The 18,486-nt window shown below is 42.1% G+C and overlaps 1 protein-coding gene across 2 annotated transcripts in view; it reads left to right on the forward strand.

Moving 5' to 3' along the window:
• Positions 1-18,486, forward strand: part of NUP214 (nucleoporin 214) — an 87,063-nt gene that overhangs the window by 37,042 nt on the left and 31,535 nt on the right. For both annotated transcript variants that reach the window (XM_075905426.2, XM_075905427.2), the window contains exons 22-26: positions 2,526-2,771; positions 4,830-4,991; positions 7,119-7,227; positions 16,844-16,919; positions 17,648-17,756. In XM_075905426.2, coding sequence (XP_075761541.2) covers positions 2,526-2,771; positions 4,830-4,991; positions 7,119-7,227; positions 16,844-16,919; positions 17,648-17,756 — 702 coding nt within the window. The remainder of the gene's footprint in view (positions 1-2,525; positions 2,772-4,829; positions 4,992-7,118; positions 7,228-16,843; positions 16,920-17,647; positions 17,757-18,486) is intronic.

Raw genomic sequence — 18,486 nt, forward strand, 5'->3', positions numbered from 1 at the left:
TTAATCAAGAAGATAACAATGTAGCTTGTGAGACTGATACAGATATGACTCACAAATAACTGTTTTATGACAAAAAGCTTCAGGGGGTAGCCAGGTTAGTCTGTACAGGATAAACTTAAAAAATAAGAAATAGTGTGGTAGCACTATGATAGTTTCTACATGAGACTTGGAGGAGTGGCTTGAGATTGAAGCTCATAATCATGTGATTAACAAGAAACCTTTATACTAGAGCGCTCTTTAACTCCCCCCAACCTGTATCACTGATTCATGTGGGAATATTGCTGGTGGTTCCCCTTCATCCAGGGAGTGAGGGGAAAGTGTACAGTTTGCTCCATTCCTCAATCTGACAGGAGAGCGCAAGGGGCAGATGAACTTGGATATGCCCCAGCCGGGTGATATGCACCCTTCCTCCTGCTGTGACTGCTAGAGTTGCAAAAACCATTGCGAGAAGCTGCTGCAATGAGAGGCCTGGAGTAGTCAGCTCTCCCCTGGGCAGCCTGTACATTGAAGCCCTCATCCCCAGCCCCACCCCAGAGCAATGATTTAAATGAAAAAAAAAAAGTTGTTTTTAAGGACCCGAGCAACGCCAGGTAAATCTTCTGGTATCATAATATTTTGGGGATTGTTGGCGCACAGGCTCCTTAGAGAAGAACCCCAATGGTTCTGTATGCCTTGAAGCTTATTGGTGGCTCATATTTGACCTTGTGAGCTAACAGCATTTATGGGACTCTGATGTCTTTGTAGAATCATAGAATACTAGAACTGGAAGGGACCTCGAGAGGTCATCAAGTCCAGGCCCTTGCCCTCCCAGCAGAACCAAGCACCTACCCTCACAGATCCCTATCCAACCTGCTCTTAAATATCTCCAGTGATGGAGATTCCACAACCTCCCTAGGCAATTTATTCCAGTGTTTAACCACCCTGACAGTTAGGAAGTTTTTCCTAATGTCCAACCTAAACCTCCCTTGCTGCAATTTAAAGTTATTGCTTTTTGTTCAATCACCAGAGGTCAAGGAGAACAATTTTTCTCCCTCCTCTTTGTAACACCCTTTTAGTTACATGAAAACTACTATCATGTCCCCTCTCAGTATGCTTTTTTCTAAACTAAACAAACCCAATTCTTTCCATCTTTCCTCACAGCTTATGTTTTCTAGACCTTTAATCATTTTTTGTTGCTCTTCTCCAATTTCTCCATATTTGGATGCACTACTCCAACTGAGGCCTAATCAACACACAGTAGAGCGGAAGAATTACATCTTGGCTACGTCTAGACTGGCATGATTTTCTGCAAATGCTTTTAACAGAAAAGTTTTCCGTTAAAAGTATTTGCGGAAAAGAACATCTAGATTGGCATGGACACTTTTCCACAAAAGCACTTTTTGCGGAAAAGCGTCCGTGCCAATCTAGACGCTTTTTTGCGCAAAACAAATCTGAGCTGTCTACACTGGCCCTTTTGCCCAAACGGGAGCAGCATAGTATTTCCACAAGAAGCACTGATTTCAGACAGTAGGAAGTCAGTGTTCTTGCGGAAATTCAAGCGGCCAGTGTAGGTAGCTGGCAAGTTTTTCCATAAAAGCAGCTGCTTGCTGACAACACTCCTGTTAATACATCCCAGAATCATGTTTGCTTTTTTTGCAACAATATCACACTGTTGACTCATATTTAGCTTGTCGTCCACTATGACTCCTAAATCCCTTTCTGCCATACTCCTTCCTAGACCATTGCTTCCCATTCTGTATGTGTGAAACTGGTTATTCCTTCCTAAGTGGAGTACTTTGCATTTGTCCTTATTAAACTTCATCCTATTTACCTCAGACCTTTTCTCCAGTTTGTCCAGATCATTTTGAAAGCACTTGCAGCCCCTCCCAGCTTGCTATCAAAAAGTGTGTCTTCAGGCTCCCTCTTCTTTATTTTAGAAGATTTTGTCCCCTCTCCCTTCCCCCCCAGTTTTGCTTCTAAGCTCAAAAAACGTTCATTGACAAATGTCTACACAGTAATGAGTATAGGACTATAGCACTTTAGAGACTAACACATATATACAGGGCTTGACAAATAATGTAATCTGCTTGCCCGTGGCGAGTAGATTACAGCCCGGAAGAGCTGACGCCAAGCGATCTGCGCATGCGCAGAACCGCGTGGCTGGCGAGTGGGGCTTGCTGCCACTTGGCGAGCCCTGCATATATATATTTATATATAGTATCATGAGCTTTCATGGGCACAACCCACTTCTTCTTTTATAAGAATATAACAAAGCAACCCTTAATAAAAAATATAACAAGGCAACATGCAATCTCCTGATCCTTATTTTTAATTTGAAAGGATCAGGAGATTGTATGTTGCCTTAATATAGCTCCTGGCCGTATAGCATGTGGTGTCGGAGTTGAGAAGTCAGCTTCTGCGCCATGAAATTGAAACCAGACAATTAAAATGTTCTAAACAGGGTTCTTCCATCCTAATTGTTGAGGTTAAATAGCCCCCTCGATGGCTTTGGATGATAAAATAATGGGGCACTTTTACCATTACAGCTAGTCTCTCCCGATCAGCCTTCCTGTCTCTGAGGTATTATGAAGATTTGGATGAAGTCAGTTCAACATCCTCCAATTCCCAGTCACTGGAGAACGATGATTCACAGGTTGTAGAGCAGGAAGAAGAAGCTGCACCAGTGCAAGTCCCCCGGCATGCTCCTGTAGTCCGTACGCCCTCTGTTCAGCCTGGTCTAATGGCACAGTCTCCACCCTTTGGTAAACCTCATCTCCCGATGGGCACTTTAAGTGAGTAGATTTTGGAACTGCATTCCCCTTCTTGATGTATTTGTCTTAACTTCAAATCTAGATGAAATGATTTTGTACTGTCTTCACATTACCAAATCTCCAAGAGCAATTAACAGTACAGCATTATTGCCCTCTTGAACTCGGTTCACTAGTAAAAGCAAAAAAACAAAACCCAGATATTCTGTATTACCTTAGGACTCCTCTAGACTTCAGGGAACAATCAAAAGAAGATATGCAAATTCCATGGGAATTTGCATATATTCTTCCAATTGCAGAAAGTGAAAGTAATTAAGATGCGGCTTTTGCAACTAAGGGGGTGGTTTGCCAAAAAATCCACGTCTTAATTACTTTCACTTTCAAAAGCTTTGCTTTTGAAAGTGCGATCAGAAGAAGATATGCGAATTCCCACGGACTTTGTGTATCCTCTTTCGACTGTTCTGCGTAGTCTATATATGCCCTTAGGGTACGTCTACACTTGCACCGTAGTTCGAACTAGGGATGCAAATGTAGGCAACCGAAATTGCTACTAAAGCAGGGATTTAAATATCCCGTTCTTCATTGCATGATGATGCTGGCGCATTACTCCGCTCAACAGCTGTTTCGAAAGTGAAAGTGCGCATTGGTTTGAACCAAACCCCTTGGTTCGAACTAACATTACTCCTCATTTTTTGGAGAGAGTATTATGAGCTTTTGTGGGCAAAACCCACTTCCTCAGCTGAGCTGAGTGGAGCTCCACTCATATATATTTGTTAGTCTCTAAGGGTATGTCTACACTACCCCGCTAGTTCGAACTAGCGGGGTAATGTAGGCATACCGCACTTGCAAATGAAGCCCGGGATTTGAATTTACCGGGCTTCATTTGCATAAGCGGGGAGCCGCCATTTTTAAAACCCCGCTGGTTCGAACCCCGTGCAGCGCGGCTACACGGGGCACGAACTAGGTAGTTCAAACTAGGCTTCCTAGTTCGAACTACCGTTACTCCTCGTGAAATGAGGAGTAACGGTAGTTCGAACTAGGAAGCCTAGTTCGAACTACCTAGTTCGTGCCCCGTGTAGTCGCGCTGCACGGGGTTCGAACCAGCGGGGTTTTAAAAATGGCGGCTCCCCGCTTATGCAAATTAAGCCCGGGAAATTCAAATCCCGGGCTTCATTTGCAAATGCGGTATGCCTACATTACCCTCCTAATTCGAACTAGGAGGGTAGTGTAGACATACCCTAAGGTGCTACAGGACTCTTTACCAAAAAAAAAAAAAAAAAGTTACAGACTAACACAGCTACCCCTTTGAGACTTTCAGGGCATTAATGTTGAAGTAACATTGGAACTTGATTGTGCTTTTTGTATAGCTTGGGCCTTTTAGATTGAGACAGAGAAAATCAACTAAGATTTTTATCCGTTGGCTAGAGGACAGGAGGGAAAGTCAAAATGCCTGCCTTTGCCACTAATGTGTGACTTTGGGAAAGACTTCCTTGTGCCTCAGGCTGCCCGACAGTAAAAAGGAATGAACCTTTCTGAGCCATAAATATGAAATCTTACATGAGAGATGGGCCTGTGGCTCAGGTGTGCTTATTACAGTCTCTGGTTCATAGCCTTCTGTGCCTGACTTCTGCTTTCAACTAGTGTAGTTAGGCTTAGTACTTGGCATCCCACCATCTGACATTAAGATGACTGTTTGTGTATGTTCAGTTTCTCTGCAAGCCCAAAAGAGTTGTGCTTACTTCAGTAGGGATCTGTAAGTGATTGAGCAAGATGTCAATAGAAGTGACCAGAAGCAGAGTCTGAGAAGCAGCCAAGAAATGTGTCCATGTTTTATGTGACAGCCTACATCTGGTAGCTGAGAAGGCTTTTTTTCTACAGATGACATTCTGATAAGGTTAATTAAGGAATTTCATGTATGAACTGGATTATGTATTTCCAAAGAGAGTAATATCAAGGTCATAGCAATTTGACCCACCCTGCATGCTAAAAAGTATCAGTACATTCTAGTACGGGGTTTTTGAGTCTCCCTTGATCATGGGAATTCAATGAACTGTACTTTTTTTTTTTTTTTTTTTTTTTAAGTTCCTACCTCTTCAAGCAGAATCATTCCACAAGGGGCAGACAGCACAATGCTTGCAACAAAAACTGTGAAACATGGGGCCCCTGCTCCCACTGTCTCTGTCCCAGCACCGCAAGCAGCTGCTGCTGCAGCATTGAGAAGACAGATGGCTAGCCAGACTCCAGGTAAGGCTGAAGTTAACCAACTGAAGTCTGGACATTGGTACTTGTGTGGTGTTTTCTTTTATTTCTGTAGTAAGGGAATTTAGTAGACTTTTAATGATTTAGAGGGTAAGAAATCATTGACCTGGCATGAGCCAAGTCGGACATGTACAGGATCTGTGTGTGATTCCCCAAAGAATGCTGCAGTGGTTTCTTCTCTCTTATTTAACTATCATGCCTGAAGAATTCTCATCCAAGACTACTTTAATCTATGCAGAAACACAGAAGTTGACCTCTCTCTCTCTCAGATATTTTGTGTGTGTGTGTGTGTATACAATCTTGAAAAGCTACAATTATAATTATTTGATATCCATAAGCCCCTAAGAGTTACTAATATTTGACTATTGCATAATTAAAATAGTTCTTCACCATGTTAGTTATGTTTTAAATAGGGATGTAATAGTATAGTCAATGAACTGATAAGCAAAAGCTTATCTGTTAGTGCTATAGACTACAGGCATTTCCCTCTCCCCACCTCACTCCTGCCAGTAAATTTTTTAGCAGGCTAGCCAGCAGCTCTGCTCAATCCTGGTTTGTGCCGGGTTCGGGACTTACCCCTGCTGTGGCACTGCATCTAAAGTGTATTAGGAGGTGAGCGGGCAGGCAGCTCAGCTCTGTTCTGGCTTGTGCCGGATCTGGAGCCAGGGCAAGCAGCCCGGCTCTGTTCCGACTCGCACTGGGTCAGGGAGCTCAACTCCCCTTTGCCCCCCAAACGGGCTGCTGCCACCCTACACTGCTGCTTCTGTATCAGTGGGGTGAAAGGCAGCCAGTCCATGAGGGGGAGCTGGTATTTAAACTGGTGTCCCTCGCACACCAGCTCCCACCCGGCACCCCACACGAGAGTGGCAGGGGGCTCCTTGGGAGTGGAGTTGGAGCGCACTGGGTGCCAGCCCCACCCCCAGGGCCTATAGAATAGTCAAGTAACCAATAAGATTTAATGAGGTTAATTGACTATTCAATTAACCGATATTTAACATCCTAGTTTTAAAGCAGTTTAATACTAATGTTAAAGGAATATTGTGAGTAGGTTAATCCTTACATCTGGTTGTAAGGTTTTTAGAAGACCTTAATAGAAAAAACTTCATATATGGTGGAGGGGTTTTGGTTTGGATTTAGGCATCTCTTGTAATGCCCAGTCATTGCAGTAAATAATAAAATTCAGCTGCAGACAAAGAGGAAACTGACTAGTCTGTTTTCCTTGTCTAAGATGAATGGAACTGGAAAAGGTAGATGGACAGCAGGGGTACTTAAAAAGTGAACTAGGCATTTTAAATTCTTAGATTAATAACAAAAATATTAATAAGAGAAAGGTGAGGGAGATTTGTGTTAAGTATGATTTACGATGTACAAATTTCATGCAGCAAAATACAATACTTCCAAATATTACAAAATCCAGTAAAATAGATTGTATTACTTTTGATTACACCAATCTATTATAATTGAATTTGCTGTAAGTAATTCTGCAGTCATTAGAATATAAAATATCATAATTTTTATGACATTGCCTACGTTCCAATAAGTTCTGAATGTACACAAACACAGATCATGCACTTAGTGACCAAAATAGCAATCATGCACTCTCAATAGGTACTTCTATACGTGCCCACAGTATTATTGTGGGACCCTAGTATAGACTTTTATTTTCTACTCACATATTTTTGAGGTGAGGGAGGGAAGAAGGGAAAGAGGAGATCATAATCGCAGTTCCAAGGATAAAATAACCAGACTTCTGAATTGTAAACAGGAGATTGGTCAAGTATTGATACCAATTATCATATACCTTCATTAATGTCTTCCTTGTGTATCTTTGTCTGCCTGTATATATCCTAGTTGTGGTATTGTAAGTCACAACTTGTCTAGTCAGCAGTAAATTACTCCAATCAAATTTAAGCCCTATCTGTGGTTTCTGTTGATTTGACTAGATCAGGTGTTCCATTGTAGCTAGCATATTGCAGATTCCATCCCTTACTCTTCTAGGTGTACACGTGTGGTGGTCTAGTTAAGAAGCTACTCCTCTGGATACTTTAATGAACCATGTGTAATAGAATATTTCAGCTAATGGGTGGGATTCCTCTCTGTTCACTCTTAAAGCCGTGAGCACCTCCTTGACTGAATCCAATCTAAAGAACGTCCCTCAGGTGGTGAACGTGCGTGAACTGAAGAACAGTGCCTCAGCCCCTGCTGTGTCTGCAGTAATTGGGTGAGTGAGTGATTTCCTTTTTCTGTGTTTTAATCTGTTCCATTAATTACCCCTGGCAATAAGGTTCATTTGCCAGGAGGGAGCGATACTACTGCTTTCTATATTCTAAATCTGTTGAAGCGGAAGTGATTTGGAGAGGAATGATCCATTGCCGTTTTAGTATATGATGATGGATAAAGATGATGGATACTGTCCTTCCCAGGTCATTCATGGGCAGGGCTCGACAAATCCACTTATCTACTCTCCTGTGGAGAGTAGATTTTAGCCAGTTGCCCTGTTCACCAGCCGTTCGCACATGCACAGTGTGGGTCTCGCACATGCGCAGGGCTGGCAAGTCGTTTTCACTGTGATTGTCGAGTCCTGTTCATGGGCATGCTACATGATTTGCCTAAACAAAGGAAATTTCCGTTCTGAGTTTGTCCCAATAATCTAGGCTAGTGGTTTAAGATTAAGTTAATTATTAGGGTGTATGTAAACACAAAATATATTGGTACATTCCCTTTCTGTTGTGGTTCTGGGTCCTATGGTTTCATTGCTAATGCAAACTCTGAATCCTATTGCCTCAAAGGTGGGTTTCAAACTTTGCTATAAAGTCCCCTGTCCCCATTCAGCAATATTTTTGCATGTATCCTCTACTTTTGAGTGAAGAAAGCATACCCATCTGCAACTAACTCTGGATCTGTGTGTTTGAGCTGTCCAGCTGCTCTCCTGTTTACTCCTTCTGCCATAGAAAACATCTGCTCTGTAGTTTACTTCTCCAGTCCCACGCCCCTTAGTTCCTGCCCTGCAGGATTAAATGTTTGCTCCAGTTTCTCTAGTAACTTGCATCACTAGAATTTCTGTGCTGTAGAAAGCCCTTGATATTTCAGGGATTAATATTAATTAGGGGTAGAGCTCCCAGAAATATGTCCAGATGCTAGGCTGTTTTGCTCCACAGAAACCCACGAACATGTGCTCACTGTTTAATTTATGATTTATCAAGCAGTTCTGACTTCCCTATGAGTTTAACTGAAACTGTTGGCCTTCCAATACTCCACAGCCAGCTGCCAATTCAAGTCGTTCCAGAGATTTTTCTTTTCTGACCAAGCCGTGTCACCAGCCACAAAACTAATTCTTTTCTGTCTTGGTAATGACCTTGAATCTTCATGTTTTGTTTTCTGTGCTGGTTTAAGCCCAGAAAAATAAATGATTTTTTTTTTTAAGTGAGGGAGGAGAGATTTTTTACTGGAAAGTATTGGAGGACTCAGAGGGATAGCTGTTTTAGTCTGTGACTTTAAAAACACGTAGTTGTATGGCAACTAAGGATGCATCTACACAGCAAGGCTTAATTTGAAATAAGCTATGCAAATTGAGCTACGTCAATTGCATAGTTTATTTCAAATTTGGGAACATCTGCACAGCACTTATTTCGAAATAGAGCACTCTTCCTCTGACTTCCCTTACTTCTCATACAATGTGGGTTACAGGAGTCAGAGGAAGTCCTCCAGCTTGACAGTTTTTTCAACATTATTTTGAAATAACTGCCTGCTGTGTAGACACAGACTAAGTGATTGCGAAATAACGTTGCTGTGTAGATGTACCCTTAGGGACTAACAAAAATACATATAGTATCAAGAGCTTTCATGGGTAAAACCATGAAACTGGAGTGGAAATAACAGGAACCCAGAATTTATAACAGAAAAAGAAGGATGTGGGGGGTGGAATAGAGGAGTTAGGGATTATGCTGCGTTCCTACCATGGCTTAAAAAAAAAAAAAGTATTATAAAAGGAGATAATCTCACCATATGCTTCCAGTGTGAATCCTCTGGAATTGCAAATACTTTATCCCAGACAATGGTATGTGCTGGACATGCGCTTCTTGGAATTGTTTCAGCTTGCCATTTAGGATTACATGCATTTTGTATTCCTCTCTTTGATGGAGAAGGGAAAGCAGAATTCCTTTGAAATAATTTCAGAATACCTTAGGAAAAAGAATTTTGTAATGGTGAGCATCAGCTGTTGCTTACCTTGGAGAGGGCAACTCGGAGGATCTACTCTTGGAGAGGGTTCAGAAGTTGCTTCGTATTACGTTTTCCCTACAAGCAGTTGCCTTCCTCTGAGGCAGTAGCTTCTTGAAGCGCTGTAAACTACCAACAGTGGTGCCCAGCACTCCTGCCAAAAGCCAAATTGGAATGAGCCTGTGGAATTGATCTATACATGATGTAAGTTTGTGGCATGTAAATTGGTTTAACTATATTTCTTGCTTCAGTGATCATCTCCCTCAGTGTTATGCAGTCGAGTTAAGAGTGCTGTATCCAAATTGAATCATTGATGCACATCTTGGATGAGCGTGAACTGGAACTCTTATCATATAACTATTTTAACTTCAAATAGTTTTAGATATGCAGAATGGATCTGTATCTCTAATTCATGGGGTGTCATACACTTTATAAAAGCTTCTGAAATATAAAAAGTCTTATTGTATAACTGACTTTATAAGAATATACCCTCTAAAAAATCTACAAAGTAAAACCCATGCTAACTAATTAGATTGATCATTAAATAAAGAACATCCGTCTAGCAAAGTTGTCATCAGTTTTACTATTTCAGGCATCCTGTTTCTCTCTTGCCACCGCAGCACCTTCTCTGGGTTGTAGGGATGTAAAATCCCATTTAATCAGTTAACTGGTTAACCACTAAAAGAAGGGGGGAGACACTCTGGCGGGGCTGGAGCACCTCTGCCTGCTGTGTGGGCCCACCATGGGCGGGCGCTGTTCCAGTCAGACTGGAGCAAGCCTCACCAGGCTTGAGCAGTCCTCTGCCAATGGTAGATGAGGGTCTGCTCCAGTCCCCCTTAGTTATGGTAAGCATCACCCAATAATGATTTCTAGTCCTTATCAGGTGTTCTGTGGCTTTCTTGTGGCCTCAGTTCTTAATATATAGTTGATCTCCCACCTTCAATTTAAAAAAAAAAAAAAAAAAAAAAGCAATAACACCTCCACAGCTGGAACCAAGCTGACCTTTAAGGATTGAAAGAGCTGAAATTGCAAATTTTCTTCTCAGAAAGCTGACCCCTTCAGAACAATCCTGAAGCATTGTGGGGAATGTTGCCCCTATTTCTACCTGTTTTACCTGCTTTGTCTCTCATCTGGCACATTTTTATATACATTTTTATCTAGTTCCCCAACATTCACCAGACCTGGTGAGAATAGCTACATTGAGTGAGTAGAAATCATTTCATACTCATAAAACATCAGTGGCTTGCTATCTTCTCCCCTTTTGGAAAGAATTGTTTTGATAAATGTTGAAGTCTTGAATTGCGCTAAGTCATTTACATGCAGACGATACACTTATTTTTCACCAATTTTAAAAGTAATTTCACTTCTTACTGCAAAGTGTAAAGCACTGAAATGTCTCCAATAATATCCGGATGTAATTTGACAAAGGAACAGAAAAATTTATAAATTGAGTTGATCTCAGTACATAAATCCATGAAATTGGTTTGGAAAAGCTTCATAAATACAGAATGTAATAGCTGGCAAACCTAATCTGGCTTTTACTTCGAAGTATTACAATAGCATTCTTCTGCATGCTGACATTCTGTGCTGCTCCAGCAGAAGGCGCAAGGAGGCTGAATCAAGGAGTCTTTTTATGCTCTTAATTTCTATATATATTATGACATAGGCTGCATCTTTATCATTAGGTTCTAGTCTGTCACCACAAAACTTCAAGATATAGTTTTGAGCAATAGTACGTAATATGTCTTCCGTATACTTGGTATTTACTATTGCATATCAAGTGCACAGAGTGCCTTCAGTGAATCAGCATTATGTAGTGGCTGGCTTTTGTTTGGCACACTCTCACTGTGTTACTTGAGCAAGTTACTAACCGCCCTGCTTCAGTTTCCTTATCTGTGTAATGGGCACGATATTTTGTGAAGTCCTTTGAGACCCTCTGGAGATCTGTATATTTTTTTAAAGTGGACTTCCTGAAATCAGCAGATATCTTTAATTTTTAAAAAAATATTCACAGACCTTTAGCTTTATTTTTGTTTTTAAATTGAAAGCTCATTAGTCTGCAGCTGTTTTTAACAAAGTTTAAACACACCTAGTAGGAGGAGAGTCTTAATACATTCAGTGACGTGAATTCACATGGTGAGCAGGAGCAAAGAATATGAAATATCCTGGTTAGTAGCAGTCGGAGAAGATTGGAGTGTTTAAGATGGAATGGATCTGGTCTATAATAGGACCTTTGTAATTTAGGAATCTTTCCTTTTCTGTGAGGATATGTGGTTGATTTGTAGCCAGTAGGAGGCAGAAGAAGCTAGAAGTGATATTTTATGGCTGTAGCCTAGTGTTTGAGTATGTTAGCTGTCCATGTAACCTGCTTTGCTGAAGAAAGTTAGTTTTCACTGAGGGAGTTTCATATATGCACTGGCTTTGGAAATTGTCACTTTCCTTGACCAGCAGATACCAGTTACTGAAAGTGACAAGGGAAAGTACATTCTCTCATGTTGCCTATCAGGACATTTCAGACTCATTTTTGCTGTATTTTGCAGCATGGTGATAAAAGTAAGATGAGGGTTTCCACTGCTGACTTGTGTGTGTGAGGTAATGTCTCCACTTTGGATTCTGCAGCCATAGGAACAAAAAAGTCTCCAGCAGTTGAGAACTCTATTTTATCAAACTCAGTACCGGGCACTTTCAGGTACATTAAACTTCAGAGTTCTTTTTTTATAGTGGGTTTGAGTGCAGAAGGGCTCTTAAGAAGCTATTTCAGTCATGCCTGATCACCTCTTCGATCTCCTACCTGTTTGCTCTTTAGCCTTCTCCGCTGCTTTCCTTCTACATTTTTCCTGGAACATCCTCCTGTGTTAAATGTGAGCTCAGGGCTCAGCTTCGGTGCAGCATTCCTTACTTGAATTTTCATATGCAGTAGTATGGAGCGTACCAGTGTTGGGTACACCCCAGGCCCCCAGACACAAGCACTTGCCAGGAAATGCCACAGATCAGTTTAAAAGAGATCTGCTACCTGTACTGAGAGCCTCTTCGCTGCCTTCTCCAGCCAAGGGCTTTCCCCAGAAGCATCTTTCCCTGACAAGAGGCTCACAGCCCTGGCCGTAGTAGCAACATAAGATGCAAACCCATTGATAAGACATGTTTAATAGTCAATTAGGAAAACAAAACAAAAAAGCAGTTAAAGAATATTCCCAAACACTTATGGCTCCCTGCAGGAGACACAGCTCACAGTTTGAGAAGCACTGATCTAGATCAGAAACTCTACTGCCAGCAGAGCTGCTGCAACTGTTGATTTAGGAGTATAAGTCTAGGGGAGAAGGTCCAAAGAACCCTTTTCCTCCATATCCTTATAACATTCTGACATATCAGCTGGACACATTCATTCTTTAGCAAAACTCCAAAGATCAGTTTCTCTAGCCAAGTGACTGTCTTAATGTTCCAATTCCTTGATTTCTTGGAGAAAGGAATTGTATGTGTATTGTAACCCCATAAGCTAGAGTCATGCCGACAAGCATGTCCTGCTTTATTCCTCCAGCTTGCCTTGGGCATCAGTAGGCCTTGGCAGTCCCTGAACCTAATTCATTTTCTCTTGTAACATTGATAATTGTACATAGGAGAGAGCAGTGCTACATACTGCATACAGAACATTATTAGAGGGGAACCGATCCATGTGGTTCAGAAGTAGGAATACAGCTCTTCTGCACCTTCTGAAAACACTGGAATGAAATAATGGAGTTATCTCATCTTTCTGCTTAGCTCTGATTTGTATCTCTGGAGAGTCTTTATGCTCTTATTTCACCAGTCATTGCTCTTTAATATCCTGTCTGTTAAGAGAAGCGAGATCAAGGGGCTATAGCAAAGGCCTGTGCATTAGACTCCTGAGTTCTGTTCCCCATTCTGCCACAGATTTCTTGTGATCTTGGACAAGTTGCATAACTGTCGTGCTTGTTTAGTCATCTGTGTAATGCTCACCTACTTCCAGAGGTATTGTTAGGCTTAATGTTCAAAAGTAGCTGCTTGGATGGGGTGGGGGTTTTTTTCAGATCCTTGGATGAAAGAATGCTACGAGTGTTATGACTGTCAGTGGGTCTGAGGCTCAGTCCGGTCTCTTCCCATCTCCCCTGCACTCTGTACGTAATCTAGTTTGTGTGGAAATGCAATGAATGTGGAGCGGCATATTAGTCAAGTGAGCTTTAGATAGGGCAGACAGACTGATTGTGCAAGACCTTTCAAATGATCACCTATAGGAAGCTAGCCTGGCATTTCCACCTGCGCTCTTGCATATTGTTTCAACAGGCAAGTAAGTTCTTTTGCCATTATGCTCATTCTGACTATTGAAATGGCAGCCCCTTGTGCTCAAGGTGTGCAGAAGCTGTAGGAATCCTTTATCAAATCTTGCCTTCAGGTGTGGTACTGGCTTCTCCCCTTCATTATTGATGCTTGGTGCTGGATGTGCTGGAGCTGAAGGTAAAACATCTGTAGAGATGTCAGTCATGGTGCACCCTGCACTGGATGGTTAAAACTCCTTGCATAGCTTGTTCACATCAGTCCCGGAGTGCAGGGTGCCCTTTGTGAAGCTTCAGTAGCAGTCTGCTTATAATGTATCTGGTGGTGGTTCTGCTGAGTGGGTAGTTGTTTTGAGAGGGTGTGTGCACATTGATGATGTCACATCAGACAGAGACATTCAGTTCAGTATTAGAAATGCATGACATCACCTTAGCTTGAGATAAAAGGGCTTTGTTCCTTATGGCAGATGTGGTCTGAATCTTAGACTTGCTTATGCCCAAAGATTGAAGATGAGTATTTGGAATATAGGGCATTACCGTTACAGTGTAATGCACTGTGGGTAATTCTGCAGACTGAGGGATCTGGCTGAAAAGTGTCCTGGCTGGTTAGGGGGTCTAAAATAGTTGTCTAGGGGCTGCCTGATTAATCTGAACGTTATGTTGCACAACCTCAGATGTTGGGTACATTGTGTGGCCTTTAACCACTTGAAGAATGTGCATATGGTAGAACCAGAAATGCTGCTTGTGGTTAGTACAAACACTAAAGACTTGTTTTCTAGGCCATGGGAGCATGCAATCTCCTGAGGAGAGTTGGCGTTACCATCTTTAAAACTTTGGAATCTTAACCAAGCTTCTCCTACCTGGCTCCCGAATAAAAAGGCAAATGGCTTTGAGAAATTATTCTTCTATGTACATATCCAGTTCCCTTGGGTTGCTAGGAAAATTCTGTGAGTTTTCCTTGTGACTCAGTGACTTAGATAAAGGTGTGGGAGTAGGAGTGATTTAGAAGTTACACCACTTTTGAGCCCCAGATTTGATTTCTACTTGGAGAGAAGGACTTCTGACTCTTGTTCTATCTTATATTCGAGAGAGATCAGTTGTTACAGAGCACCTGTCACTGGTTAGATGTATGCAAAAGTAGGTCATTATAAGGTTTCTTCCTTACTATTTCTAAAACCTATGGTATTGGACTAAATGGGCCACTAATATAAGGAGCTCCTGTGACTTGATGGTAATTCCCATGTCATAATCATTAGAGCCATAATGTGACATGTAGTGGGAGCTAAGTTTCACCCTGTCAGCCGACGGTCAGGGCAGTGTGTGCGTGTGTGTTACACCCAAGTCTTCAACTGCTGAGATGCAAGGTCCCGTTGCAGCGGCCAGCCTAGGAGGCTGGAGGGCGCCCCGAAAAGAGTTTAACGTCCGTGACTTTACCGCTAGGATCGGTGTCCCGTTGCGGAGGGCAGCCAACAGGCTGACAGATGCCCCGAGTTTATAGGAAAAGCTTATTACATCTCAGATTTCAGCTGCTAGGATACAGGATCCCTTCGCAGCGGGCAGTCTAGGGAAGACTAAGAGATGCCCCAACGGATCTGTCACCTGGGAGTGACACGATCCAAAACGTCCAAGCTCTTCCTATACCTGTCCCTTACGACCGTCTGAAGTTCTTTTAAATTGTGCTTGGTTCTGTTACAGCAACTGAAGGAGTCAGGTTAAAGCTTAAACAGTTACAGGTTTATTAAAGAAGCTTATAAATCATATGGTTACAATGGCTATTGCTCTATTTCTTAACTGCTAGCAAATATAGATCTTAAAAATGGTTACAAAGAAAATAAAGATAGAAAATAGAAATAATAGTACCAAGTGACAGCTTAATCTTTAAAGAGCTCTAAGTCGATGTGTACACTTAAGACAATGGACCATATCCAGGTACAATTTTTACCCCCTTCTGTGCCTCTCGACTCCAGCGGGTCAAGCCAGGGCCGGTCCCTCAATTCCTAGGAAAGACAAATACGAGGTGGGCGTCCCCATGGAACCTCGGGAGGTCAAACACCTAACCCAACCAGCAGATAGATGGTAGATTGATACTCAGAGTAAATGTGCTGCTGGACCCATCTTTATACCCATAGGGGCCCGTATCCTCTTTCTTATCTAAGATGCCAAATTGTGTTGGTCCATTTTTGTGGCGCTGGTTCTTACAAGCAAGTTTCAACTTAATTTACACTTGCAAGAGAGAGAACTAAATTGGAAGTACTGGACATTTTTTACTGGGCGAGAGAGTCCTCCCCCTGCGTGTTCATATCAATATGGGTTTCAGTCAAGGGCACTCCTCGGCAGCCTCTTGGTAGCAATTGGCATATCTCTGTTTACAGCCATTCAGGGTCACTGAGCCTGTCATATCCGGGCCTTCTGTTCAAGGCTTTTACTGCTCTGTGTGCCCAGCATACTCCAGGCAAGCAAAAATGGATGTTACGGGGGGGTTCCTGTCTGGCTACACACCCCAGAAGCAGTTGCCTTTCACAAACAATTGCCCGTGGGCTCAGAACAGTTTTGTGAAGCAAGTAAAGCTTTCATGTAACTGTAACCATAACCATCGCAATTAGGGATGTATTTTTTTAAGAAAAACACTTTGTAACTGATTAAAATTCAGTCAGTTACACAGTTAAATGCTCTGAATGCTGCTGGCAGTGGCCAGGAGTTTAACCAGTAAGGTTAACCAATAAGCTAGTGCTTATTGGTTAACCAGTTAAACTCTTACATCCCTAATAGCAATTATATTATAAATCACAAGTTAGCCATGTCACAACCCTTTCTCGCTAATTCAGTGTTAGCACAACTTTGAAGACAAAGTACCGTTGGGCAGGGGAGGGGAGAGCGTTTCCCCCCTTTTTGTCTTGTTTTGCTCATCACTTCTGAGACTTACCCATGTCTGTATCCAGTACCAGACTCTGGAATGCGTGGAAAGCCTCTTACGTTTTTATGCCTGGTGTATAACGCACATAATCCCCTGGCCTGCTGATTCTTTCTTCAATTCTCTGTTGAAATAGAGATGGGTTGACTACTTTCTCTTCAGTGACATAAATGGGTGTGAAGGAGACTTGATCGTGTAAGTCTGGAGCTTTGGACACATTTGCAGCCAGTCTCTCTTAAATGAGGCTTATTCATTTAAGAGGTTTATTCCATAATCGGATTTGTTCATTTGGGTTTTGCTAAAATCACATGTTCGGAATCTTTGCTGTCAATGCTGTACTGGACTTCTCAGAAGTCGATGCTTTGGGGGAGAGAGCTGCTTCTAAACTAGCATTTCATTAAATCTTTTTTTTATTTTTAAAGATCATCTGTACCTCAATCTGCAGCCCAGGCAGTCCACCAAGTTTTGGCTACTGTTGCTACAAATCAAGCCAAGCAGGTATCTCTTGATATTTACCTCTTACGTACTATGCAAGACAGATGCTGCACCACTTTAAGTTTCAGCTGCTGTTGAATAGGATGTCTTGAAGTTCCTTTCCACAATCTCTACCCTGCATTCCTTCCAAACTACAACTTAATCTGTGACCCTGACTGGATAGTGCCAGACTTATCTGTATTTTGTCTCTTAACTCAACTGCTTTCAATTTGCTTTTGAAAATAGCTTGTGGGCTGCTAGTGGCTCTGGATTTACTGCATCATCCGGGCTGAATAGTCAAACCAACAGTGAGGGAGATAATGTTAACAGACATTCCGAGTTAATGAAAAAACAAGAGGCAGGAGAGGGGGAATCGGGGAAAGAATAATTCTATGTATCCAGTATTTTCCATAAAACCTTTCCTACTGGGGGACTAGATGCTACAATAGATTAATGTTCACCCACATTCCAAAATCATGTATGTTGTCAATCTTTGTTCTGGAGAGCCCCAGAACTGCATTGACAGATATTTGCTGGGTTAAACTGGAAGAGTTGAGTATGGACTCTCCATTCAGTTTTGTAAAACCATGTGTGGGTTCATGACTGGAATAGGAATAATGTGGATTAGAACAAGATGTTCTAGCTTCTCCTAGTTTTAGCTAAATGTAGCACTCATTTTCTTTTCTGAAAACCAAATCCACCTCAGAATTGAACAGTAACTTTTTTTTTTCATTTTGTGTCTGTATTTTTAGGGGTCTATAAACAGCTCACTTAAGGCACAGTCTTCACCTGTATCTACATCCATACCATGTACCGTCACCACCACAGTTGGTCAAACATCATCTGGCAACAAAATCTCAGGTCAGTTGTCATTTCTGCTGAGGGGGAAACAAAAATGGGAGAAGGCCTGACCTTCTTAGCTCACTGTCCACAAGAAAAAAGAAATCAAGGCACTGATTCCAGTTCTGTTGTTTGTCCTCTTGCTCTTTCAGTCTCGAGAGAGTTTTAAATGCAAAGATAAATGAGGCCACCGTTCAAAAGTCAGCCCACCCACATGAGTTTTGTTTAAAATTCTGCCTTGAAAAAGTTCCTTTTTCATTCTGCAATCAAGTGACTTCACCTAATATTTAGCTTGTGTGTTCCCTTTAATTGTAAACTTTAGAAGTATTTGAACTGGACACTGATGTATTCAAAAAAATAAGGTAAAACTGATACTGGGCTTGAAAGCATGGTATGTTCAGCTGTACTCTGGGACTTTTGCTGCGCTGTAGCAGGTTAACCAGAAAAAGGTTAACCAGTTAGTTGGTAAGCATTAGTTTTACTGGAATACTTACCTGGTAATGGGTTAACCAGACCTATCTAAACCTGGCAAAGGGTGAGCCCAGGCCAGAGTAGCCCCCACCTGCAGCAGGCCTGGGCTGGAGTAGGGCCCCAGTCACAGCGAGCCTTGGGCAGCCCCCACCTGTGGCACAGCGTTCCCAGGCTGGAGCAGCCCCTTGCCCACAGCAGGCTGTCCAGTGGAATCCCAGCCATGGTGGCCCCTGCCTGGAGCAGCCCCTGCCATGCCTAGCAGGCAGGATTCCTGTCCCCC

Source organism: Pelodiscus sinensis, chromosome 23 (assembly GCF_052426305.1).
Source record: "Pelodiscus sinensis isolate ZL-2025 chromosome 23, ASM5242630v1, whole genome shotgun sequence".
In the NCBI taxonomy this organism is placed as follows: Eukaryota; Metazoa; Chordata; order Testudines; family Trionychidae; genus Pelodiscus; species Pelodiscus sinensis.